General features: G+C 38.0%; 1 protein-coding gene across 1 annotated transcript in view; it reads left to right on the top strand.

The window, feature by feature from the left end:
* The window catches only part of NSF (N-ethylmaleimide sensitive factor, vesicle fusing ATPase), a 188,182-nt gene extending 161,747 nt beyond the window's left edge, over window positions 1-26,435 (top strand). The window contains exons 18-21 of the mRNA XM_004480564.2: window positions 19,264-19,398; window positions 21,191-21,304; window positions 24,292-24,347; window positions 24,794-26,435. Coding sequence (XP_004480621.1) covers window positions 19,264-19,398; window positions 21,191-21,304; window positions 24,292-24,347; window positions 24,794-24,815 — 327 coding nt within the window. The 3' untranslated portion in view covers window positions 24,816-26,435. The remainder of the gene's footprint in view (window positions 1-19,263; window positions 19,399-21,190; window positions 21,305-24,291; window positions 24,348-24,793) is intronic.
* The last annotated feature ends 1,003 nt before the right edge of the window (window positions 26,436-27,438 follow it).

The following is a 27,438-nucleotide window of genomic DNA, read 5'->3' as shown; positions in this document are numbered from 1 at the left end:
AATGACATAGCTTCCCAGTTTCCTCAATACATGTGAGAGTGACTAAACCCATTAACCTACGAACTGCTTTAATACTCAATTTACTTGACACTTTTGGGAATCAAATTGGAAGACCTCATCTGTATGTAACAGAATAGCTTTGTAATTAATGGAGAACCATTCCTTTTTTTCACTTAAGTGCTTCCCAGTCTTTTTCATATCATGGCACAAAGAAAATGACAACATCTGATGTTATACTTGGTTAAACAGGCAAGGCCAATCATAGCTAGCCAGAAGTCCAGCCACCCACAGTGCCACCCAGTCGTCGCAAGGACTGAGAGGAGTTGTCCTCTCAGCCCGCTTATAACCCATTTGGAAATGAGTGGGAAAACTCTTTAAAAACTGTAAACTTTTAAGAGTATTACTCCAAATTCAAAGTGGTATTACTTAGTTAGAATTTTAGTTCATTTATAAAGTTGTTGGAAAAAAATAACCCTTCCTCACTGCTCTCATACCTAGGAATATTAACTAGTTAGAAAGAAATAGAATTTAGTGCTGGGAAGGGCATAACATGGGAACCAATAAGAAATTGTTAGCATACTCATGATGGGAACTCAGGCAGACATATTTGTTTCTCAGTGGGTTTTGTTTTAATATCACCAGTCTTTAAATAAGATTGCTTTTTATGTAATCCTTATAAGATGACATCGTAGTATATTCTTATTTCAGATATGTTATTAGAAAGTCCTGTTAATATTAAGCAACTCTTCAAGCTTTGGTCCACTTTATTGAAATAAGCAGATGCTAGAAGAGTCTCTAGATTATGCAGGCCTAAACATGAGTATCTTTACATCTATCTGTTCAAAATAAACTCCAGTTAATGACTATAATATGACTCAATAAGATACATAACCACCTTAGAAAAGAGGTTTAGTCATTTTGCCAGACACATTAATTGTAATCACTGATTACATTTTGCATTGGACTTATTTTTTTATTGAAAAAAAATCTTTGTGAATTAACTGACAATTTAGTGGCCCAGCTTTCCCATTTGTTAATGATGTCATTGACATCATTAGATATATTATAAAATGTATTTTATAAAATTCTCTATAGGTATATTTTGTTTAGTGCAATACATTGTCTTGGAAAGATCTATGTAAATTGAATATATATATAATGTGTGTGTGTAAAATAATTTTAAATGTATCAAAAACAGTGAAGGATATTTGCTGAATCCTTTTGTGAAACATTGCTACAAATATGCGCTCTACTGAATAAAGCCATGTTTTCAAAATAGGGGAAGGTACATCTATAGCAGGTATTACTGAATACAAAAAATATAAGATATACCATTTTTAAATAACTCAAAATTAAGTGTCTAAATTTTAATCATCAGAGCAATGCTAATAGTGCTGAGACAAAATATTTCCTCATGCTAGAATGTCTTCTTCTAGCCCCATTGCCTTAAGTATACTTTGTTGATTATATTATCATCATATTCCATGATGCCTTGATCTAGCTATACAGAACTTATTGACTCTGTGTATTGGCCTTGGGGTCAGCAAACCTGAGCTTGTCTTAGCTCAGACACCTTCTAGCTTTATAGCGTTGAACTTCTCCCTTAACTTATTTATGTCTATTTTTTCATCTATAAAATCATCCTGTCTTACCTACCTCATTGGGTCATTTTGACAGTCAACTAAGATAATTTATAATGAAGCCCTTTGTAAACCTGTGGAATATACAGACATAAGGCATTAATGCTGTATTGTGAGAAGCATGGAGGTACTGAAAAGTAGAAATATGCCATTGTCCACAGAGAATGTCATTTATAAAGAATCAGTTTGTTGGGTATTATCCTGAGAATTCAAAAAGTGAGTGGATGCCTGTCCTGCATTATTTAAATGCTCCCATTGACTGGGATCTAGGAGTTGACATCTGAGGTTCAATTTCTTCATGTTTTAGCATTGTTTCAAAGTTCTTAGACATTCTAGTATTTTATTAAGATGCCATATGCAACTGGAAATGTATTTTCCAAATTAAAAAGAGAGATGGGAGCAGATGTGGCTCAAGTAGTTGAGCACCTGCTTCCCACATGGGAGGTCCCAGATTCAGTTCCCGGTACCTCCTAAAAACAAACTAACACAAACAAGCAAAACAAATGAAAAATCCAACTCAGGGGAGTCAAAAATCCAACTCAGAGGTTGAAGTGCTGGCTTCCCACATACGAGGTCCTGGGTTCAATCCCCAGCCCCTGGTACCTCAAAAAAAGAGAGAGATTCCTTCATATAGTCTACAGAACCCTTTTAGCTTTTAAGATATGAAAACTGGCCAATGTAATTGTTATATATATCAGGTTTCCATGGACGGTGAATACAGAGTGCAGCTTCCCTCTTTTGTAATACTGGAAAAAGTATTGCTTCTCGGTTTCTCATTCACTGACATTTAGAAGTTTCCTAAATCCCAAGAAAATACTGTGGGCTGGGGATAGGAGATCCCTATTGTAAAAGGAAGAATGAAATGGAGACAGGAATTTCAGAACTCAACAGGGGGAGTAGCAGAAAAGCCAGGGTTTCAGGCCGTTATGAGATCCCTGGGGACATTTGCCCAGTTGCACTTGACCTCAACCTCCTGGGGCTGGCCCACCTACTTCCATTTTCCCTGTGGCTACCTGTTCCTTGTAACTAAAGTTCCTCTTTTCTTCTAACTCATGGTAGAACAGGATGGTGTTTCACAGCTTCCTTCATATCTTCATATGCCTCAAACAGGTACACAGATTTTTCTAGGGCTTGTATACTGTATGACAACAGTTGTTGGGTAAGACGAAGCAATTAGGGGAAACTTAGAAAACTTGAAAAGGGTCCAGAACAATCCTTTGGTATTCTTGATATTCACCGGAATGTACATGAAACCATGTCTTGATCTTTTTCAGTCATGCCTGGGCCTGTAACCACATCTTCAACTTGACAAAGCTACTTACTCCTCACTGCAGTTGGCCTGGCCTCACTTTTTTTTTAATACTATTTAGGCTATATAAATGATAATACTTATTGAATGGATGTTTTGAAGATAGTGGATCTTACACATGAACTGGACTGGCAGGGTAAATAAGAACACAAAAGATAGAATCAGAAAACTTTAATTCAAACCTAGTCACTTAACTTCTGAGTCTCAGTTTTCTCATTTGTAAAATGAGAACAATAATAATATTTGGGAATTGTGAGAGCTAAATAAGATAAATGTGTATAGTAGTTCTTTGTAAACTGCAAAGCCAATATTAGTGTATTCATTTCAGAGAAAATTCTGAACTGTCTTCCCTTGAACAAAAAAATAAATGAAACCAACAAAGTAACCCAATTAATAATAAAGGGGCTAGGTGGCTGCTACTGAAGAAACCAGCCCTAGAAATATCAGCAGGAAAGACCAAGCAGCTTCCTTTTCCCCTAGCTGCTAGCCATCTTGCTCCTGTCTTGGCCAGCCCTGGAGCAAGGGGGGAAAGGAGGTCAATTTCAGTCAGCATAATGAGAAGGGAGGAGAGGAAGAAATAACAAGTGGCAGAAATGAACTGAAAAGCTGTGTGACCACCCAGCTAGTGTCCCTTTAAATATGAGCCTAAGTCATAAACTGCCTATGCAACTATGAAATCACCTATCACTTAGTGCTCAGTTATTCTTATAGTGTGATCACAGTTATAAAGAATAAGAGCCTGGAAGAAGGCATGACAAAATTGTTTTGTAACTGCCTTTATATCAGTGATCTCCAAAGTTTTTGAACACATACCTCCCAGTAAAAAAAAAAACACATTTTTTCATACATGTATTTTTTTTTAAGATTTATTTATTTATTTCTCTCCCCTTCCCCCCCCCACCACCCCGGTTGTCTGTTTTCTGTGTCTATTTGCTGCGTCTTCTTTGTCCACTTCTGTTGTTGTCAGCAGAACGGGAATCTGTGTTTCTTTTGGTTGCGTCATCTTGTTGTGTCAGCTCTCCGTGTGTGCAGCACCATTCCTAGGCAGGCTGCACTTTCTTTCGCGCTGGGCAGCTCTCCTTACGAGGCACACTCCTTGTGTGTGGGGCTTCCCTACAAGGGGGACACCCCTGCGCTGCACGGCACTCCTTGTGCGCATCAGCGCTGCACATGGGCCAGCTCCACATGGGTCAATGAGGCCCGGGGTTTGAACCGCTGACTTCCCATGTGGTAGACAGGCGCCCGAACCACTGGGCCAAGTCTGCCACCCACATGTATATTTCTGTAAGATGGTATTCATTTTAAAACATATATAGAAAGAAAAAAAGAATATAATTTAAAATAAAAATAAAAGAAAGTTCTATTTCTCCATTTTAAAGACAGTTGCTCTCCTTAGATGGTAGGATTATAGGTGATTTTTTCTGCTTTATTGTTTCCTGTATTTTACAAATTATCTACAATAAGTATTACTTTGGTAATCAGAAAAACAAACTTAATATGTATACAACTATTTTCATTTTTAACTTACCAGCATAACTGTCAAAATTAATTCCATTCCTTTGCTACTACTTTGCTGTTTTTATTGTCATTAACCAGAGTAAATGAGTCTACTGTTTTAAGCTCATCAATGTGTGCTTTTTTTTTTAACTTTGTTTTTCCTTTAATACTTATTTAAGTTCTCTAAGACACCCTGTGGTCCTGAGAGTAAAATTGTGGAAGTGCCTTATGACTCCCACTGTTGTCCTTAGAAACCCATTTGGCATTCAGCTCAGTGTTGTGCTCCCAGTCTGGATTTAGGATGGTTGCGTGCCAATGTGACTATTGTTTCAAGTTTCATGTAAGGGAGATAGTAAGTTTCTTTTCCATCTAAAAATATTACATTTGACATGAAAATTTGAACTATTATTTTATTAGGACATGTAATTGATAAACATTTATTGCTTACTATAGAAATGCAAAGGTGAATAAGATATTGTTCCTGCCCTCAGAGTTTATAATCTGGGACCACCTGTTTAATTGTGTAATTTGCATACTGCACAAAAGTACCTAGTAAAGGTGGCAATTCAGTGTACACCCAAGCTCTGCACCCTGGTGGGAGTGTGAGGGGACTGAATCTGCCTGGAAGCTTGCCAGTTAAGTTTAAATTTCAGCTAAGCATCAAATAACTGTTTTAGTATAAGTATGTCTCATATAATATTTAGGATATACTTATACTTAGGGTTTGTCTGGTAAATTTAACCCTGAGGAAGAAAGAAAGAAAGAGGTGCCTTTATGCTCATACAATGTGGGATTTTTAGAGTGGCTGTATTCACCTGAGGCCTGCTTTTTCTAATTCATCCAGGGTGTGTTTTTCCCTGATCCACATAGAGACTAGCTGGTGTCCCTGTTCAGTCCAGTAAGGGAGAAAGATGTGTAAACAGATGCGTGAAGTTAGGTTCTATAAGTTATGCAGGTTCCAGTGGAACATAAAGGAAAGTATGTTTTCAGATTTACTGGAAAATTTGCAAAAGTTTCACAAATTCTTTATCTTGGTCTTGGAAGATGAGTAAAAGGGACATTTAATTAGGCCTGTGCCATGCTAAGGAATTTCAGGTCTGCAGCAATAAGGAAAGATAGTAAAGGATGTGCCTATGACAGAATTAGCAGTACTAGCTGATACTTGGGAATTTGAGGATTTGCTTTGTATTCTGATATGAGGCTTCATGTGGCATATTCGGTTTCACTGGAGGGAAGAAGAAAAGAATTCATAAGAAATCAAAGCCTTCATTTTTCCAAATGACTAAATTTTGACCTCTTTAAATATGAATGGTTGTTATACTTTAGCTTTTTTTAAGAGGAAAATTTGCTGCATATGTCTTTGGTGTCTGAAGAAAAGTATAATGAACACTTACTATAAGTATGGTCATTATTATAGACCATAATCCTGTGGATAGTAATACCATGAGCGAGACTCAGCAAGCACCGCTGAACTCAGAGGACTCTGGCCTGGTAGTCATTCAGTAGGCCCAATGTGCCCTGTTTTAGGAGTTTTTTTACTTTTTTTTTCCTGTATGATTTTGCTATCAGCTGTTTTACAGACTCTGAGTTGCATCATTTGCCTGCCTCTGGCAGTTCCCTTCTTCACATTTGTTGCTTCTAATCTGCTGTGAACTAAGAAGGCAAAACCAGGACTCTGAATGAGTTGTTTGTAAACATGGGGTAACTAAGCTATGCTGAGAGCTGAAAGAACTTTCCTGTGAGCGGGGATACATTATAACTTTCATGAGCCCCTTCTTCCATAAAAAAATACTAAAACCTTACAACCATGTTAGTATAAAGATGAATGTATCACTATTAAATATTAAATATTAATTTTTTTCTTTGACCTCAAACTTTTTTTTCCTTCTGATTTCAAATGAAATTAAACGTTTTCATGAGCCCCCAAAATTTTCTGGGCCCTTGGCCCAGTGCCCCATGTGCCCAATAGATAAGTCAGCCCTGCCTGCGGGCAGAGTTACTTCAGCAGCCTCACACTTTGTTCTGTTCTATGTTATGTCCTAGAAGTTAAAGACTCTGTGTGTGTGTGTGTGTGTGTGTGTGTGTGTGTGTGTGCGCGCGCTTATTTCCTGGTTTGGGACTGTATTCTAGATAGTTGAAGTTGTTTAGAGAATTGGCCTCCAGATAAGCATCATGTTATTACTGTGCACATTGAGTCATGTTTTCCAAGATTGGGACCTGAAGGAATACACTGAGTTCTGTAGGGTTAAGGAGGGCAGAGTGTCAGGAGAAGGCAAGTATTGAAATACCTTGAACATGAGATAATTATACCATTGCATGCTGATAGAAGACTCTGGAAAGAATTTTAATAAAGAGGAATGTTAAGGATTTTTAAAATCACAGTTGGAGGAATTAACTTAGGAAAAAAGAGAAAATTGACCTGATTAGAACACAGGATAGGTGTATTAAGCTAAAAGCTGAGAGAGGTAAGGAAAATCTATTTAAGATGTAAAGTTGGGGAGTTTGGATTTGCTAATTAATCTGTGGTCATCTTAGTGAAGTGTCAAAAGAGAGGGTTTTCCTACAAAACCCTTCCTTTGACACTAAGAGTACTGCAGCATCTCTATCTCATAATTAAGAGATAAGCTATTTCCAGTGTGAGTTAAAAATTACATATAAGAACAATATATAGCAGAGCATGGTGGAAATATCCATGAGATCTAATTCTAGTTTCAGCTCCCTCACTGGATATAGAGTCTCAGGTGAGTTCATTCCTCACTCCAGTTTTCTCATCTATAAAATGACAACAACAACAAACAGGTCTATGTAAATTTTAAGAGTTATTCCAAGTATAAAATCCAGTGATTCAGTGTCTTTTTCATAAATTAGTGCTGAAATATTCCCTGATATCATGAAATGATCTGCTTTTGGCTAAAGTAACTGCTTAAAAGTATTTGGCATTAAGTTTCTCATTTCATATACAAACTGCAGCATGAATTCTCCTCCTTATGATCCTCTGGCCTGCTTGCAGCACCTTGAGGATGTAACAAAGAGAGCAGACTAAGAATTTGCTTCAGGGTAAAACTTAATGGAGAGGTTAAGTGTAGTTGTCTGCCTAGTTGTAGCATGATTTATTTGAAACATCCTTCCTTTGGTATTCAACTTAAACATTTAACTACAAAAAAAAAATGGTTACAGACATTTGAGCATGAGAAATCAGAAATGCATTCAGGACATGCAAAGAGGTCCCTTTCTCTCCCTTCTGGTTGTTCTTAATGGTAGTCCATGTTTGCGAAACCAACAGTCCTAGGAGATGCTTAATAATATTTACCTCCCTAGCTTAAAATAAAGGCCTTTAATGGGCTTATATTTCCTATGCTAGAAAATTCTGTATTATTCAGCAGTAGTGACCAATTAATTAAAGAGATAGGTTATGACATCCTTTGGCGTCTTCTTATACTGCAAGTGAAGTGTACATTCTATTCATGCTAGATTATTTTCTTTAAAACTTGTCCTTATCATAGCATTCAACACGTGGGGCTCATGGATGTATATTCTCTGAACTGGTACATAATCATTTACCTGTCTAACATTTAGTATAATGTGCATTTTCTAGGGCCAGGAGTGATCAGCTCCTCTTGAAAAGTACTCTGGAATCATTATTCATTCAACACATATATTAACTTCTCACTCTATATAAGGCACTGTGCCATCCATGGATATACCAATAAAACTAAACAGACAAAAATCCTGCCCTCATGAAGGAAGACCAATTAATAGATACAATAAATAAGAAATGTATATGTTAAAAGGTGACCCAAACTGTGGGGAAGAAAGAGCAGGATAAAGGGAGATGAAGAGTGTGAGGGTATGTTGTGGAGAGAGATTGCAGTTTTAAATGAAGATGCATGGGCAGTTGAGTAAGCCTTGTACAAAAAATGACATTCCAGAAAAGTCTTAACTGAGGGAAAGAACCACATGGCTATGTAAGGAAAAGCATTTCAGACAGGGGGAGCATAAGAGTGTCTTCTCTGTGCCAGAACTGCTGTGCTAAGTACTGCAAGGACATAGATGAATAAAACATTCCTACTCCCCGGAAGTTGACAGTTTAGAAACAAGATTCAGACTTGCAAATAAATGCACTGATAAAGCTGTGCAAAGAGTATGGAAGGTAGAATTTTTTAAAAGGTTGTATTGAATAAGATAAAATAAAAATGAGTCATTATTCCCATTTCAAGAATGAAGCCAGGATAATTGATGGAATCAAGTACCTTCCTACTAGGGAAGCTTCTTACCCTCTGGCATTGAACTTCCTCTCCCTCAGAAGGCACCACTATGACCTCTCACGCTCACCCCCTGCCATAACTCCTTCTGAGGGATGTGTGATCTTTAGCTTCAGGCCTCTTTTGGGCCTTACCATAACCCTAGGTAAGTTAAAAGATTTGAGCTCCCGTCTTCCCTAAACAAAGTGAATCTTGGCTCTCTGGGAGAAGGCGCTTGCTGTCAGTGCCACGTAGCTGTCAGGAAAAGAGGAATTCTCATGCTCTCTGCTGCTCACCCACCTGACCTAACATTACAGATTTCTGACATGCTAGGCAGAGGACAATTTTTCAGGTTCCTCTCAAGACCATCTGTTCAACTCTCACTTCCTTTCATTCTTGACTCCTCTGACAATGATGGCAAAGACACCCCACAGCCCCCACCCTGGCATTCTTTACCTCATGCTCTATTCTCATGGGTAGGTAGGACTTTTTACCCCATTTTTATGGTTGAAGGGAAGACAGGTGCTAGGAAAGTAATTTACCCAAAATCACTCAACTACAAATGATGGAACCTATGCTTTTTCTACTTTGCTAAGCCACCTATCCATTAGGGTTATTGCCTCTCCCTTCTCTGCTTTCTGCCAGCCCTGGGCTTGCCTTGAAAATGACATCGGATGAGAGAGGTATTGGTTAGAAGGCGCAGCATCCTTCTGGGGGATGCTGACTCTTAGAACTGGCATGTTGTTAGTGCAACAGCTTTCTCATAAGCCACTAGACCATTGTGCACATAGCTGCCTGGATCATCTTTCTCTTCATCACAGTTCTTTATTCACATCTCTCCAAAACAGCTTTATTTTTCAGCCCTTTAGTGCTCTGGGCTCAGCTGCTTTTACCCTGCACATAGGATTTAGTAAAATAAATAAATAAACCTTTAAAAAAATATATAAGAGATTCCCATATATCCCCACTCCCCCACATCAACAACCATATCAACTTTTAGCTACCAGGCTCACAAATTCTTAATGTTCTGAAAGTTTTCTCTCTCTTTAACAAAAAAATTCAAATTCTTACAATTAGAAAATAAATGTTAAGGCATCCAACACACAGTACTTTTGAGGTATTCTTTTAAACTCCTTAATCCACTTCAGGATTTCAAATTATTCACAGTTAATTCTTCTTATCAATGGCATATTACACTTGCTCAGCATGGATATGGATATGGGAAGAATGGCCTTTCTTTGCTGCATAACTGACTTGACTTTAGCTCACAGGTTGAAATCAGCCTGCATTTCACTGCAGTATTATATTGGTGGCATTTTTATTTAGGAAAAAAAAAGCTTTCTTCCACATGAACTTTTGTTACAAATCAGTTTATTGAGGCCAATCAATGGATAGGACCTATGAAAGGGTGTGTGGATTATCTGGTTAGTTCTTTGTGTGGCAAAAGGCTTAGATACTGCTTAGTACTTTGCTCATTCTTCATCATGTAAAGAAGTGTTTTTTTAAAGGATCAACACCTGACTGAGCCCTGCCTTTTTCATGGTAATGTTTTCACCTGAGTTGCTTCTATAGGTACAAAGAATTAGTTTACTAATACTTACTTAATCCTGGAACAATACTAATCATAATCTGATTGGCAGATTGTCATTTATATAGGCCTTTTCTTTGTAGCGTCAGGACCAGGAAATTTCAGTAAAGCATATACTGGGAGCAGTTTTTTCCCCAAATAAGTTATCACTCTACTTTTTTTCTTATCGTCAAGGGGCGTGTGGACTTAAGAATAGTGGCCGCACATTAATAATGTGGATTTACCCTCTTGGATTGAGCTCTACCTCTATTTTTTTAAAGCTGGCCTTCCCATTTCATGCTGCTGACAGCTTTCCCCCAAAAATATTATCCAATGTGATTTTTACATTAATACATTCAGAACTGTTTTTTTCATGATAAAGTTCCCTCATGAGAATTACCACTAATTAATATACAAAATGACCTACCACAATTTAATTATTTGGTCATGTTTTTCAGTGTTTTCTTAAAGATGATGCTTTACAAGTCAAGGCCTGAACTTGCCTGGGTCGTGACCTCTTTGCGGTGTTTGTAGTCTTGTTAAACAAGAAGAAAAGCAAAACATAAATTAGCGTCTCCATTATAAGTTGTTCTGCATTTCCCAGTCTTTCTGCACTCAGAAGAACATAGTCACTGTTAATGTAAGGGAAAAGTTTCACTAGGAAAATGGTGATGATTTAGAAGTCCAGCTTTTTGGAATGAGTAAGAAGTGTCTTCCTCAGTGCTATTCTTCTAGGGCAGTGGTTTTTAACCAGGGGGAAGGGATCCATGGAAAGATTTCAGGGTGTCTCTGAGCTAGAATTGAAAAAGAATCAACTTATTATCTTTATTTTCTCTTTCCTCTCACTGAAATCTAACATTTCCTTCACTTATGAATGTATGCAATACATTACAGTTGTATTCCTTGGTTTTCACCTGACTGGCAAACAGGTCCGTGGAACAAAAAAGGTTAAGAACCCCTGTTCTAAGGCCAAGGTTATCTCCTTGAGAGAGTAGCAAGAGGAAGAAATTTTAATTACCTGGCTATGGCACATTAAAACCCTGAGGAAAAAGAGAAGCAATAGTTACCTTTAACTGTAATAAGGCTCAGCTGTCTGGGCTGTGTAGCCTTTGGTATCTACTAGGCTTCAGGGATATATTCCTAAATCTACCACTAGAATTTGGTGTTGAAGAATACTTTGAATGTAAAAGCACCACTTTTTTGTTATAGCAGAAGTTTCTGTATCTTAGCATGTTTGTAATTACCCCAGTGGTTATTTTGTTTTTGTTTTGATTTGATTTGCTTCTTCTGACTTAGAATGTTCTTCCCTTCCATGTTCCTCATCAGCCTACTCATTCTTTGAGTCTCGGTTCAGGTTCCTCCTCCAGGGAAAGAAACTTTCTCTGCCACATGATACTTTCCTCTAACATGATGTCCTATGCATAAAACCTCCACCTTTCCATATTGTTGGTTTTTTTTTTAAGATTTATTTTTTAAATTTATTTCTCCCCGCCAGTTGTCTGCTGTCTGTGTCCATTCACTGTGTGTTCTGTGTCCACTTAATTATTGTCAGCGGCACCCGGAATCTGTGTCTTGTTTTTTTCTTGTTGTTGTTGTGTCATCTTGCTGCATCAGCTCTCCATGTGTGCAGCACCACTCCTGGGCAGGCTGCACTTTTTTCACGTGGGGCAGCTGTCCTTATGGGGTGCACTCCTTCCGCATGGGGCTCCCCTACACAGGGGATGCCCCTGCATGGCACGGCACTCCTTGTGAGCATCAGCAGTGCATGTGGGCCAGCTCATCACACAGGTCAGGAGGCCCTGAGTTTGAACCTTGGACCTCCCATGTGGTAGGCAGACACCCTATCTGTTGGGCCAAATCTGCTTCCCCATACTGTATTTTAATTATCTATTTTGTATCTGTCTCCTTCTCTATATAAGGTCTATTCCATATTCATCTGGGAGCTTGGTAAATGTCCCTTGATTTGCATTTGATTTTTAGCTACTTGATTTCTTGAATAATAAGAATGATTGCCCTTTAATCAGAATACTTCATGGGTATGCTTCTATCTCATAGTCTTTACACAGTCTTCTGATATGTGAATAGCTAATTGTACCAGAGTATCTCAACTTTATTTCTTTGGTATACCTTTGTTTATGTTGGTGCATTGTCCATTCTTGGCATAGTAGATGGCCAAAAATAATGAGTAAGATTGAGAAAGGCTAGCATGCCTTATTGACAGTAGTGGTATAATGTTTACAAAGCAAATTGGAATTGTCCTGGTATCTGATATTTAATTTCTTAAAATCTTTTCATTCCAGCACATTTTTTTTTTGATGTCCAGAGTTTCTAAGATTTGTGAATAGATTTAATGATTTGTTATCAAAGGCTTATCTTTAGAATGAGGGTGTATCATAAATCTAGTGACATAAGTTTGAAATTCATTCCTCTTCTATTTCCCAAGTAAATATTTTTTTTAATGTCTTTTACGAAGGGAGACAGCATAAAATTTTGGGTTCTGGAATTGGTTTCCACTCCTAGCTCCATCATTTGTTGGTTATTTTATGTCAAATAAATTACTTATTTTTGTGAGACTCAGTATCTTCATGGGGAAAATGGGCATAATATTGGTACATAACTCTCATGACTATAATGAAGATGAGATGAGAGCTTGATCTGGAGAGGTGCCATGCTGTAAGTAGGATTGAGTTTTGAAAGTTTATATGTTGAATGGTAAAGTGGTTAGACCCCTGTCCCCAGGAACTCCCAGCATGCCTGCAACTATGTGTATATATATGGCCCTCAGAAAGGAGATTGGAGGACTCTTCTCTGGGGAAAAATTCTACATATACTGACTTTTGAGGGATCCCAATAATCAACTATAGTGAAGCCTTCAGACATGAGAATCTAGTCATTAGTTTAATGGTTAAACATGAGTGGTCATCCAAAGATTAACAAAAGTTTGAGGAAAGCCTCCAATAAATAAATAGGAAAAGGGGATCTGAGAGAAAATAGAGACAGAACAGAGAACAGAAGAAAATGTTTTTAAAAATCTGTAATAGGGAAGCGGATGTGGCTTAAGTGATTAGGCTTCCACCTACCATGTGGGAGGACCCAGGTTTGATCCCTGGGGCCTCCTGGTAGGAAAAAAAGTGTGCCCCCATGGTGAGCCAAGTGCCCATGTGAGTGCCCATATGGTGAGCCAAGTTCCCACGTGACGAGCCAGTGCCCACACAAGTAAGTCACGCAGCAAGATGATGACACAACAGAAAGAGATGAAGGGGAGAATTAAGGCAAGACACAACAGAAAGCAGGAACTGAGGGGCACAAGTGACAGGGAACCTCTCTCCATATTACAGGTCCCCAGGATCAAATCCTGGTGAATTCTATGGGAGAAAAATGAGAAGAAAAGACAAAAAGAGAAAGAGAGACAGAAGATCACACAGCGAATGGACATAGACAGCAAAAACAAAAACAAAAATCCAGCAGGACAGGGAAGGGGAAAAAAATCTATAATAGGAGAATTGTGGGAAGATGGTGATGGACTAACAGGGAGAGCCGAATGCTCTCACAAAAGCAATGGAGAAAGCTACAAAAGCTGTCTGAGGGACCTGCTTTGGGGTCAGCAGACCAGGACAGGGCTACACGACTCCCATGAGAGTGAGGGACAGAGAGAGGAAGAAGCCAACATGACAAACATGAGTTACCAAGCCCCTGTGGCCACCAGGAAGGGCTCCTCTCCCCCACCCTCAAGATATTAAGCTGGGGTAAAACCCCTGGCTCACTGCAGCCACCTGAGAGGGGAGCAGACATCTTCCTCCCTGTCAGCTGTTTCAAGGGAAAAGGGAAGGGAGATTGGGGTGCTTTTCTTCAGTGAATTCGGCCAGCAGAACCCACTTTGAATCTCCAATCTGGAGATTCAACACAGGAACACAGGAAAGAGGAGTCTGAAACACCTCCATGTAAAGGTGAGCTGACCAGCACCATATGCTAGCCCATCTGGGAATTGCCTGGACAAAAACTGTTCTCCCTGCTCTCTGTATCCAACCCCTGGGAGAAAATCTGCACCCACTAGTGAGTCCCTGGCCCAATTTTGAAACTGAAGCTGGACAATTTTAAAGACAGAGAAAAAGTTGACCAAATATCAAAGAAGAAATTTGAAATTTAAAAAAACAATAGGCAAGAGCGAGAAATTGGCCATCAGAGTAAATTCACCAACATATTCAGATGCCTAGACATCAGCAAAAAAGTGCAAGCCATACTCAGAAACAGGAAGAGATGGCCCAGCCAAAAGAACAAACCAAATATCCCAAAGAAATACAGGATTTAATATAATCAATCGATTATAATCACACAACCCTCCTAAATCACTTCAAAGAATTTAAAGAAAAAAATGAGTGAAGAAATAAAGAATATTAAGAAGACACTGGGAGAGCATAAAGAACAATTTGAAATCCTGCAAAGAAAAGTAACAGACCTTATGGGAATGATAGACACAATAGATGAGATTAAAAATACATTAGAGGCACATAAGAGCAGATTTGAACTGCTTGATGACAGTGATTTTTAAGACAGAACTTGAACTGGAAAAGACAGAACAGAAAGAGAAGAGAATGGGAAAAATGGAACAGTCTCAGGGAATTGAATGACAACGCAAAACACACAAACATTTGCATTATTGGTGTCCCATAAGAAGGGAATAGAAAGGGGGCAGAAAGACTATTTGAGGAAATAATGACCAAAAACTTCCCAACCCTTATGCAGGACATAAATATCAATATCCGAGAAGGACAATGCACTCAAACAGAATTAATTGAATAGACCTACCCCAAGACACCTACTATTCAGAATGACAAATATCAAGAGATAAAGAGTGGATTCTGAAAGCAAGAGAAAAGCAAAGCAACACATACAAGGGAAACTTGATAATTTTAAGTGCTGACCTCTCATCAGAAACCATGGAGGAGAGAAGTGGTATGATGTGTTTAAGTACTGAAAGAGAAAAACTGCCAGCCAAGAATCCTGTATCCAGCAAAGCTATACTTCAGAAATGAGGGTGAGTTCAGAGTCTTCACAGACAAACAAAAACTGATAGAATATGTTACCAAAAGACCAGGTTTGCAAGAGATGCTAAGAGGGGTGTTGCAGCCTGAAAGGAAAAAACAAGGGTGAGAGATTTGGAGAAGAGTTTAGAAATGAAGATTATTAGGAAGGGTAAACTCAAGGATAAGAAGACAGACGATAGAACGATATGACAACAGAGAGTCAAAGGACAAAATGGATGAAGTAAGTAATGCCTTTACAGTAATAACACTGAATGTTAATGGATTAAACTTCCCAATCAAAAGACATAGACTGATAGAATGGATAAAAAAATATGAGCCATTTATATGTTGTCTACAAGAGACCCACCTCAAATGTAAGGACACAACCAGGTTAAAAATGAAAGGTTGGCAAAAGGTATTCCATGCAAATAGTAACTAAAATGAGCTGGAATAGACCAGATAAATGTAAAATAACGTTATAGTATATGAACAATAATAAACACAACTGGCAAATTGTTCCTGTGATCAGTAGTCTATAATTTTTTTCATATAAAATAAGCACTTGCAGGAAGCAGATGTGACTCAACTGACTGGACTCCTGTCTACCATATGGGAGGTCCAGGGTTTGATTCCTGGGGCCTCCTGGTGAAGAAAAGCTGGCCATGCAGAGAGCTGGCTCATGCAGACTGCTTGCCCACATAGAGTGCTGACCCACACAAAGTGCTGATCTGCACAGCGTGCTGGCCTTGCAGGAATGCTGGCCCGCATGAAAGCTGGCACAGCAAGATAACGCAACAAAAAGAGACACAGAGGAGAGATAATAAGAGACACAACAGACCAGGGAGCTGAAGTGGCACAAGAGATTGAGCACCTCTCTTCCACGTCGGAAGGTCCCAGGATCAGTTCCTGGTGCTGCCTAAAGAAAAGACAAGCAGACACCCAGAAGAATGCACAGTGAGTGAACACAGAGAGCAGACAACAAGGCAGGGTGGGAATAAATAAATAAATAAATTAAATAAATCTTTATTTTAAAAAAAATTAAACACCTGCTTTGAATTGAGGTGGGCTGGAGAAGAGATATATTTTTGAATATTTCTTTTTTCTTTTTTAAAAAGATTTATTTATTTATTATTTCTCTCCCCTTACCCCCCCCCACCCAGTTGTCTGCTGTCTCTGTCCATTCGCTATGTTCTTCTGTGACTGCTTCTATCCTTATCAGCGGCACAAGGAATCTGAGTTTCTTTTTGTTGCGTCATCTTGTGTCCGTTCTCCGTGTGTATGGCACCATTCTTGGGCAGGCTGCACTTCCTTTCGCACTGGGCAGCTCTCCTTACGGGGCACACTCCTTGCACATGGGCCTCCCCTATGCAGGGGACACCCCTATGTGGCACAGCACTCCTTGCGCGCATCAGCACTGGGCATGGGCCAGCTCCACATGGGTCAAGGAGGCCCAGGGTTTGAACCTCGAACCTCCCATGTGGTAGGCGAACGCCCTATTCATTGGGTCAAGTCCACTTCCCTTCATTTTTCTTTAACCCTTTCTTATTCATACTCTTTAATTAAGATAATCTATCTGGATCAATAATGATTTAGCATGACTATTGTTGAACAAGATTTTGAATTTTTCTGCCTCATAAAATTATGAGTTGGCAAATTGTTACCTGCTATAATTCATTCTAATAGGATGTGAAGAATTCCCAAATAGGAATTTGATTATCTAGAAAGAATTATGGTCTAAATGGAAATTAAATAGCTAAACCAATAATTTATTCCATTCTTAGAGATTATTATGCCCAATACTTAAAGCTATAATATAAAAATTAGAATTATGTTGTAATTCCAATTTCTATTATATTTGAATTATTATTTAAATTTATAAATGTTTGCTACTTATACTATTATAATTTTTATAATTGATTATATTAAATCTAACCTGGCCTTGCATTGGCTTTTAAAATTTGTAATTTCTTATAGTCTATTTTTCTTCTTATTTTACAATTTTATAATAAAGGGCTTTTTATCAGTTAAAAAAAAAGTCATTGGTTATACACTTTAGATAGATCATATGGTATGTATTATATCTCAGTAAAGCTGCTTAATAAGCAAATAATTGTGCAAGAATAGCCAGAAATAGCAGCTATGTAGAGCAGGAAAAACAGAGAGACTGAGAAGTGGGAAATTTTCTTATTTGTTGTCTCTTTTTTGTTTATTATTATTATTGAAATAATGAAAATGCTTTAATAATGATTGCAATAATGAATGCACAACTATGTGTTTATACCAGATACCATTGATTGTACACTTTGGTTAAATTGTGTGTTTTATTAGTATGTATTAATAAAATTGATCTGTTTAAAAATATATTCACAGAGATCTAAAAATAAGATATTGTACCACAAAATCTAATAGAATGGAATGAAAAAGGAACATTCAGAGAATAAGAAAGAACTCTTCAAAATAAAAATTATTATAGAAATACATTCAATATAAAGATTTGGAAGATAAAATTGATGTTAACTCAAAAAGCATTAGAAAGAGAAAAAAACAGAAGCAAAAAAAAGTAGGAAAATTAGAGGATTAGTCCTGGAAGACCAGTATCCTACTAATGGAGGTTTTAGAAACAAAACAGAGAAAATGAAACTATCAAGTATAAGAGAGGGTACAATATTAAGGATAAAATTAAGGCATTTCCTGATGCTCAGGGTCTTTAAATTTTTATCTTTCGTGCATACTTTCTCAGGAAGCTTTTGGAGGATATGCATCATGGAAAAGAAGAGAAAAATGAAGGGAAAGGAATGCTGAGATACCAGGGACCTAACAGAGAAGAGAGGAAAGTTCTAGGACTACAGCAATGCAGCTGACCTAAATGGCAAACCATTCAGATTTAACTATGGGGACAGAGCGCTACAGGAGAGGAATACCTTCGAGAAAAAACACCAGACTTTAAAATTACCTAAGTTGAATATATTGAAAAGGGATTCATGGTTGTGTTTACTTGGGGATGAATTTAAGCTAGGTATCTGGTAAACTAAGCAAAGTGGGGAAAAGGCAGTTATTAACTCTGATAAAAACAAAATGTTGCCCAAGAAAGGAAATATAATAGTACACTACATGGTTTAGCTGTAAATCATATTTATGTAGTCAAAGAAAATACTGATAGAAATTTAACCAAATATTGCAAAATAAATAAATTGGAAGGTTGAAGAAAAGAGCATATGGGGGTTAGTGCAAGATTAATAATAAAACCCCATCTTCCATAATGTGAGTCAATATTTAAAACTGAAAACAAACTCTAAAAATAGTACATAGTATAACCTTGTTATTTAACGATAAGGAAAGATATACAACAAGAAAAGTTATGGGTGTTGAAAATGGTTGCCTCTAGGAAGAGGGAACCCAGAATGGTGGCATAAGCCCGTATAGTTTAAAAAAATTTTTTTCTGGTATACTTTTGGACTTAAAATAAAAACTAAAATTTAAAAAATTTAATATGACAATTATATAAAGCACTTAGCACTGTGCCTTTCGCAGTTAAATATTACATAAATATAAGCTAGTATCTTATCCTACTCCTAAAAATCATAATAAAACCTTGCTAACTGGGTGATGCAAAGACTTTCCATTAATTCATTTTGTTTTTCATTTCCCACCATGCATATACTGTGTTACTGTGAGAAATTAATTACAGGCAAATACCTCATTTTCTATTTGGTTTATATATCTCTCTGATTTAATAATCCATTGTTTTATTGATGTGAATCTTGAAGAAGGAACTGTTAAATGCTGCCATTTCTGAAATATGCCCTTGGTACCTTTTTAAAGATTTGTATGAGAGAATTCTGACTTTTTTTCCTTTTGCCCTAATTATTTGCATTTCTGCAAGTAAATAGATGGATTTTGCACATTTTATTCAAGCTTATTCCTTTCCAGTTTTTTTACTTAAACTTATTCTATGCGTTTTAACATATGTTCCCTTTATGATCAGGGCCGCAAGCTTCTTATCATTGGAACCACTAGCCGCAAAGATGTTCTTCAGGAGATGGAAATGCTTAATGCTTTCAGCACCACCATCCACGTGCCCAACATTGCCACGGGGGAGCAGCTGTTGGAGGCTTTGGAGGTGACAAGGAGTCAATGAATTGCACAGTTTCTATGAAAGGAGTTGAGGCTGAAAATAAAGCTAAGGGGTGCTACAAATGTTACACCTGGTATTTGGTTTCCAGCTTAACCTAGAACATGGGTCCTGGAATATTACTTACAAATATGTTCAGGAATGAGAGGGAAAAAAGATGAAGATAAGTGACAGTGAATCATTTCCCATTCCTAGATACAGACACCATAAAAACTGTCAGGAATGATTTATTCCAATGCCTAGCATGAGTAATGCATATAGATTACATGGGCCAGAAATGTGTATTGGGAGAGGGGAATAAGGTAATTATATATAGAAAAGTCAGTCATTCGGAGTGGCTTCCAGCATATTTCCTTACTTTTACTGAATTAGAACAATGATTAAACCTTAGAAACATCATAAAAGCTATTGCAGTAAAAGGAACTTCTTAATTAACAAATTTTTAATATAGAAAATTGCATTTTTTATGACTTAAGTCTTTAATTTTCCCAAGGATATATTCTACACTAAAGTTTGACTAATATCAATGTACACAAATAACTTGGTGAGACCTGTTGGAAAATATTATCCAGCAAGTTGTTCAACAGTGGTAGAGTCAGTCAGGCTTCTTAAAATCTTTAGATGCATAGAATTGGTGTGTGTGTCCAACAAAACAGAAATTATCTATATGATAAGATATCTCCAGGATATCTGTTTGAGAAGCTTTTGTGCAAAGGTTGGGTAAAAGAATTAAAATTTAGTTTGCTTTGACATGTACAGATTATTCCTGGAAAGGAATGCTAAACATTTTAACTGGTATTATGGATTGGAGCTAAATTTTTTCTTAGCAAAGGCAACTCTAAGTTAAAATGGAGGTCTATAGGGAAACACCATTTAGGATGCCAGTTTCCACTGTCTTGATAGAGAGAGGAAGGTCAGGTTGGATTTTTTTTCGCTCTCTATTTTTTTTTTCAAATGTTACATTCAAAAAATATGAGGTCCCCATATACCCCCCCACCCCCCTCACCCCAATCCTCCCACATCAACAACCTCTTCCATCATCGTGGCACATTCATTGCATTTGGTGAATACATTTTGGAGCACTGCTGCACCACATGGATAGTGATTTACATTGTAGTTTACACTCTCCCCCAGTCCACCTAGTGGGCCATGGCAGGACATACAGTGTCCAGCATCTGTTCCTGCAGTACCACCCAGGACAACTCCAAGTCCTGAAAATGCCCCCACATTATATCTCTTCTTCCCTCTCACTACTCTCAGCAGCTACCGTGGCCACTTTCTCCACATCAGTGCTACAGTTTCTTCCATTACTAATCACAGTAGTTCCATAGTAGAATATCAGTAAGTCCACTCTAATCCATACTCTATTCCTCCATCCTGTGAATGCTAGGATGGTTATGTCCACTCCGCCTCTATATCGAGAGGGACCTTAGATTCCACATGGATGATGGATGCAATTCTCCTGCTTGCAGTTGTAGGCACTCTTGGCTCCCTGGCTTGGTGGTTGACCTTCTTCACCTCCCTGTTAGCTGGCCAGGGTAAGTCCAATAAACCAGAGGGTAGGAGTAGCAAGTCTGCTGAGGCTCAGGGCTTGGCTGTCATATGGACAGTCCAGAGATTCAGGTCTCGGTCAGGTTGGATTTTGAAATACAAGAGAATCCTATCAGCTTGATCCAGTCAGGTAGTATCACTGTTCTTTTAAGGGTAAATGTGAAAATGAATCAGTATTATTGTGTACTTACTAAAAAAGTGCTTTCGTTATTGTTGATTGTTTTTGTAGCTTTTGGGTAACTTCAAGGATAAGGAACGCACCACAATTGCACAGCAAGTCAAGGGAAGGAAGGTCTGGATAGGAATCAAGAAGTTATTAATGTTGATCGAGATGTCCCTACAGGTAAGAGGCTTCCTTCTCCATGTGATTCAGATGTAGAAAGGAGCTTCATGATATACTAAGAGTTTTTATTATATCCTTTTGCTAAGGTTTTCATTAATTTAAATTATAATTATCCCTGAACTCAGGTTAGTATTTGTAGCCTGCTTCTAAGATCAGACAATAACATATTAGAACTTTTGTTTTCCATGCATTAAAATTCAAAATTAGAAAAGATTATGTTAGTTTTAATTTAGGAAGCCACTGTATCTTAGAACTGTAAAGGACTTCACAGAGCACTGCCTCAGCTGCCCCCTCATTTTAGAAATGAGTGGACCTAGTGTCCCACAGGCTGCCAGTGACTTGTCCAAGGGCACCTGGCCAGTTAGTGATGGAGCAGGAACAGTGTTGTGAATCAGAGGTGTAAGTGTAAGCTACTACACTTACACCAAGATGGGTCTGGGAAACTGTTTTAAGGGACAAGTTAATTGAGTTACACAGACTAGACTTAGTCTCTATGTATTTTCCCCTAGCTGGGCTTCTAGAAATTTCATGCGAACTGCTGTAGGGTTGAAGCATTCAGGATCAGATAGACACCTGAGCCCCCGGTGCTGCCTGGGAAAAGACAGATGGGACATCTACAGGCAATTCCAGCCCTCTACATGCTCATCCTGTGTCTTCTTGTCCCTGTCTGCCATACTAGTTGGTTAAAGAATGTATCTCTACCAAGCTGTATGAATTCAGGGGCCTTCACTCTCACTCATTATTGAATCCACAGTCCCTGGAACAGAGCTGGACACACAGTAGGATGCTTGGTAAACTTTATGAATGAATGAATGAATGAATCCATCCCAAGTCCTATGTGGATGGACTGGCTGCATTCTAATGTATCACTGATCAATTCTGCCACCCAATTCATGTGAGCAGTGGGTGGCAGAGTGAAATTTAAGTTTCTCAGATACATCTGAAATAGGCTCTTGGACCAATACAAACTGGGCACATGAAGTGAATGCTTTTTAATCTTTACTGGTAAATTTATTTTTAAATAAAACTTTCATAGCTTTCAGGAATCTAAAGTTTAATCTACTGAAGTTTCAGCTAGATTGTTTTTAAAACAATTTATTTTATAGTATGAGCAATAAATTAAAGTTATAGACTAATCACTTTGCATAGGCTTATTCCTGGTAAAGGTGCACATACAGGTGTATTAGCTCTTTCCTTGGAAGAAGATAAATCTGTCAGATTGTCAGCTCTGTTCATGTTTTTAGTCTCAGAACAGTTTTTTTCCCAATAATTGCATAGAAGAAACTATGCAGGGTTTTTCTCCCTAGCCCCCATCCCTTCCTATTCCCTTGATGCCTGCAGGTCAGTGATCAAGTTAATACCTCTTATGTATGTGGGGTAGAAAGTAAGAGTGTGGCTCTCAGGCCTAATCTTCAGCGACTGACACTTCATAGGCCTCTGAGTTTGAACCCCTTCCTGTCAAATGGATTTCGTGCAGCTGAGTGAACTCTCTTCAGATCTGCCTAAGAGAGCCTGAGCCTAGGCAAAGAGGCATGTAGTTCAGCAGAATGTAAGTCATGCTCCCTCTCTGCTCACTGTACACGATTCTGTTAAAACTTGCACAGCGCTGAGGATCTGCTCTGACTGGATGTCACCTGAGGGAATAAAGTCATTTATCTAGATTACTTTTTTCCTCCCTTTCTCTTGACTTTTAATTCCATAGCTACAGGCAACTCAGTAAGTCGTTGCTCACACATATTAAATATATTTAATGGGCAAAGAGCTGCAAGTACTGACTACAACTGAGCTGCAGCCAATTCCATTTTTTTAAAAAAGGACTTGACAATTGATTCATATGTAATTCTATTCCCAAAGAGGAAAAATGTTTCTTTTGTTAGGAATTCACACTTTTTCTTAGTCCTTTGTAGTCTGACCTCTTAACTTTAATACATTTGAAACTTCTGTTCAATGTTTTTCTGGAATAGAAGAGAAGAATAATCTTTAAAAAATAAAAAAGAGGTTGGAGGGGGAATCCAGTTGCACATTCACCCACAGCTGCACTATCTGAAAACTATTCCTGGAGGGCAGGGAGTTTCCTCTTGGGATACAGACTCCTGTCCTGGAACATTTTTTAAAAGTTAGGTGTGTTTCTTACAATAAAAATTCATCTTAAGGAAATAAAGATGTTTTTAGTGATTATTTTCTAGGTAACTTCACATCTCTGGTGGACCAATGAAAATAAAATGTATTTGAACAAATTCATACAAATATGAATATAAGGGAAATCAATAGAGATAATAATAATAGCACCTGAGTCAACCCCCACACACACATCTTTTCTTAGACTTGTGACCCTGTTGTCAACTACAGCAGGAGACACAGCTTATCCAGAGATCAGGTCAGAGTGTACCGCTCCATTCTTTGTTTTTTTGAGTTTCAGTACAATTTTCACAATTTTTTTCATTAATTGCAAAGAATTAACTAATCAAGAGAGACAGAGGCTAAGAGAAAAACTAAATTTTTGGTCATACAGATTAATAAGCTATTTTTTTTAGTGTTTTAATCAAGCTCAATTTAGTTTCTTCAAATCTAGTCTGCTTTTATACGTTAGATAAGTCCTGTGAATCGGGTGTCCCTCCAACCCCCATCTATGGCCACCAGCCTGGTCTCACACTGGCACCTTGTAGGGCACTGTGCCTCCTTACCCCGGCACTAGCTAAGGGAGCACTTAGCTACAATGCCTGGGATTGACCAGCTAGGCTCTTTGGAACCTAGAGCACAGTGATTCCCTGTGCTAGGAAACCCCATTCATGTGAATCGTGTACTCAACTTTGTTGTCTATCAGAATACAGTACTGGCCAAGGAGCAGGTAACACATTTCTGTGAATCAGCAGAGCACTGATAGGTGTTTTAAGCGTGAAACCAAGCATTTTCTTGGTATGAAGTAAGAGGATAGGTATGAGAAGTTACCATAAACCCATCCTGTTTATGTCTTCTTATGTATTTAGATGGATCCTGAATACCGTGTGAGAAAATTCTTGGCCCTCTTAAGAGAAGAAGGAGCGTAAGTAGCTACAACATGTAAGACTGTCGACCAAACTTACCACTTTGTTAAATCACAGTGCTTACATTTTCTAAGAGTTGCTATATAGTGCATATAAATTTGAATTATCAGACTTTCTTAGGTAACTTTATTTCCATTTATTAGAATTCTTCACTGTGTTGTAGGTCTGAGAGACCAAGCAAGGAAGTTGGTTATACTGTTGGTTTGCTCTCCCTGTCCTGCTTCGCAAAACTTCCTTGTCACAATGCAAGAAAAACTCTATGGTACATATTCATTAGAACCTGCTTTTAATGCACGGACCTATGACCGTTTTCTTTTGTGAAATGCTTATCTGATAGCAAATGCATAGCAAAAAATGTAGAAAAACCGCTAGTGACTTTGTGGTGACAGGCTTTAGGCAGATCCTTACCTGTTCTTTTTGTGTGTTTGGGGTGTTTCTTTTGCAGTAGCCCCCTTGACTTTGATTGAAAATGGACTATTTGCAACACACAGTGACCAAGGGAAGTGACCAAGATGAAGATGGCATGGGATCTTCACTCATCCTACTCAAGATACTGGACTAAGTGAAATTTTTCTGCCTTCAACACTTCCTTACTCTGCATGTTTAGTGCAATAAAACTCCCTTCCTTATGCTTGTTGAGATACTCTCATGTTTCATGGAAGGTACAAATTTGCTTTAAAATGCTGTGCTTATCTTTCCATGTAGGCTAACATGATTCCTTCTTTCTCAGTGTCTAAGGGTGGGAGACATACTGTACTAGTGAACACTACACATTTCAAACTCCCTGCCACTTCCACCCAAAAATTCTCAATAAATGTAACGTCTGCTGTAAGACAACACTTGGCCTGTTAGAAGGAATTTCTGCTGCAGACTAGGAATACTGAATAGAGCTCTGGGTTCAAGGAATTTATTTTACAGCCTCCCTGTGCCAACACTAAAGGTACCTGGGTATTCAGTTAAAGGTTTCCCCGACAAACTATTATCTTTGCCTAAAGAAACAGGGCTTTGAATTCATTTCTAAGATGCTCTTTTTAATCATTTTCAGAGATGTTTTCAGATTGCAATCAGGAGATCTTTCTTAATAGAAAGTAAGATTATTTGTGTTGGCTGTGACATCCCCTTAATACAATTAATTTGCTCTGTGGTAGGTGATATGCTAATTGTTACCGCTTGGTAGATGTTTTTAAAAGCGTGTAAGATATATATGGAAAAAGTGTACACTCCTAAACAGAAAAAAGTTACTAAAATAATTTACAAAGCTTACTGCACTAATTAGTTTCCAACCTTTCCTTAGTATAATATTAAAATACTTACTAAAGTATCACCACTTTTCTTTTCCTCGTAAGCTTAATTACTTATTTAGAGTTTATCCTTCTTTCATTTAAATTATCTATAGGATGCAGCATCAAAATAATATATTCTCCTGAAAAATAAGTCACTTTCCAGTCCTCTCCCCCAGCCCTTTATCATCCATTCCAGTACATTTAACACATTTCCTTTACCCTTTACATGCTTCTTCCAAAGGGAAGGAGAACTCATTGAGTCCTTTTGAGGGTGATTTTTCATACAGCTGAGTTAGAAGGAATTTAATGAGGTTGTCACATTTGGTGATAGTCTTATGCCAGTCTCGACCATTGCTGATGAAAATGCAAGGGCAATCAAAAGCCAGCTGAAGGTGCTTAAGGCCAGTAAGGCTTGTGGCCACAGTGACACTTGGATGTGGCTCTGTCATTGTCTCCATAGTAGAAGGCAAATCATCTCCAAATCTTACTGTCTGTATACTTTTGGTAGAGACTTGCACATCACATCTACTTTGTTTTGGGTTGTCATCCCTAGCTTATTTTGTGGCTTTTTAAAAAGTGGCTTGTATTGTGAAATTCTGTGGTTACTGGTGGCCAGTATCTGGATTCCCTTTTCTGTTTAAGATCTTGCCTCTTCTTGTGAAAGCAGCACACAATGTATTAACTTATGTCTCTTATTAAATGAAGTTAATGTTGTGTTTCGTCCAAAACTATATTGAAAAATATAAATATTATATTGTTTAATGCAAATGAAGGAATGCAATAAACAGTACGTATACTTGGAAATGTTCTGTAGACCAATATTTTGTACAAATCAACAGTTTATAACTGATAGGAATGTGTGAGGAAGAGGGGTCTCATAAAAGCAGCCCTCCTTGTTTTTGTTACAATTAGCTTAGGGGGATGGGTGATTTTTATTTAAAAATCTCTTAATTATTTAGAAAGTATAATTTAAAAAGAAAAATCAGTAGCATATTTTTTTTAAGTGCACATGAAGGGTACCTTATGCCTATTTCACTTATTTTTACCTTATTATAAAACTGAGGTACCGAAGCCATAAAATGAGGTCAGTAATACAACCAGAAAGGAAACTTCCTCACTTAGAATTATTCTTTCTTGTGAAATTTACAAACCAAGGGGCTCTACCACTCTCCGAGAGGATTTCTTCACATGGTTGCTTTTGGGATCCTTCATAGTTTTTACATCTGTTCAAATTATCAGAGCTCTTAGCCTACACCCTGATCCTTAGAGTTGACTCCGAATCAGCAAGGCTCTATGAGAAACAGATCAACTGCAGGGCTCCTCTGCCAGCAGGGCCAGATCCCCAGGAGCTGGGATAAGGACCCTGAGGCCAACCTGGTCCCTAAGTAGCCTTGAGTAGGTAGCTTCTTAAAGATATCCCTATACTTTTCAAAGCCAATGCTGAGAGGCTGGGCAGCAGAGTTTATGAGATTACAGCACGGCCAGATGATAAAGCATGGAGACTCCCACACAGCTGCTGCCTTAGTATGTCTTTATCTCTGGGTGAACTATTAACAGGTATTTTTTGTCATAATATGTATGTATTCTTTTTTGTTTTTTTATTTTTCTTTTTTTCTAAGAGGTACCAGGGATTGAACCCAGGACCTCATATATACAAAGCAGGCCCTCAACCACTGAGCTACACCCACTCTGCATAAGGGTATTTAAAACTTCAAAAGAGGAGGTTATTTTGTCTTTACTAAATTTGTACTTCACTGAGACCCCCCCTTTTTTTAATGTAACCCAGAAAAAGTGTCTGATTGTGCTT

The sequence above is a fragment of the Dasypus novemcinctus genome, chromosome 21 (genome assembly GCF_030445035.2).
Source record: "Dasypus novemcinctus isolate mDasNov1 chromosome 21, mDasNov1.1.hap2, whole genome shotgun sequence".
In the NCBI taxonomy this organism is placed as follows: Eukaryota; Metazoa; Chordata; class Mammalia; order Cingulata; family Dasypodidae; genus Dasypus; species Dasypus novemcinctus.
This window is presented reverse-complemented; position numbering and strand designations above follow the sequence as displayed.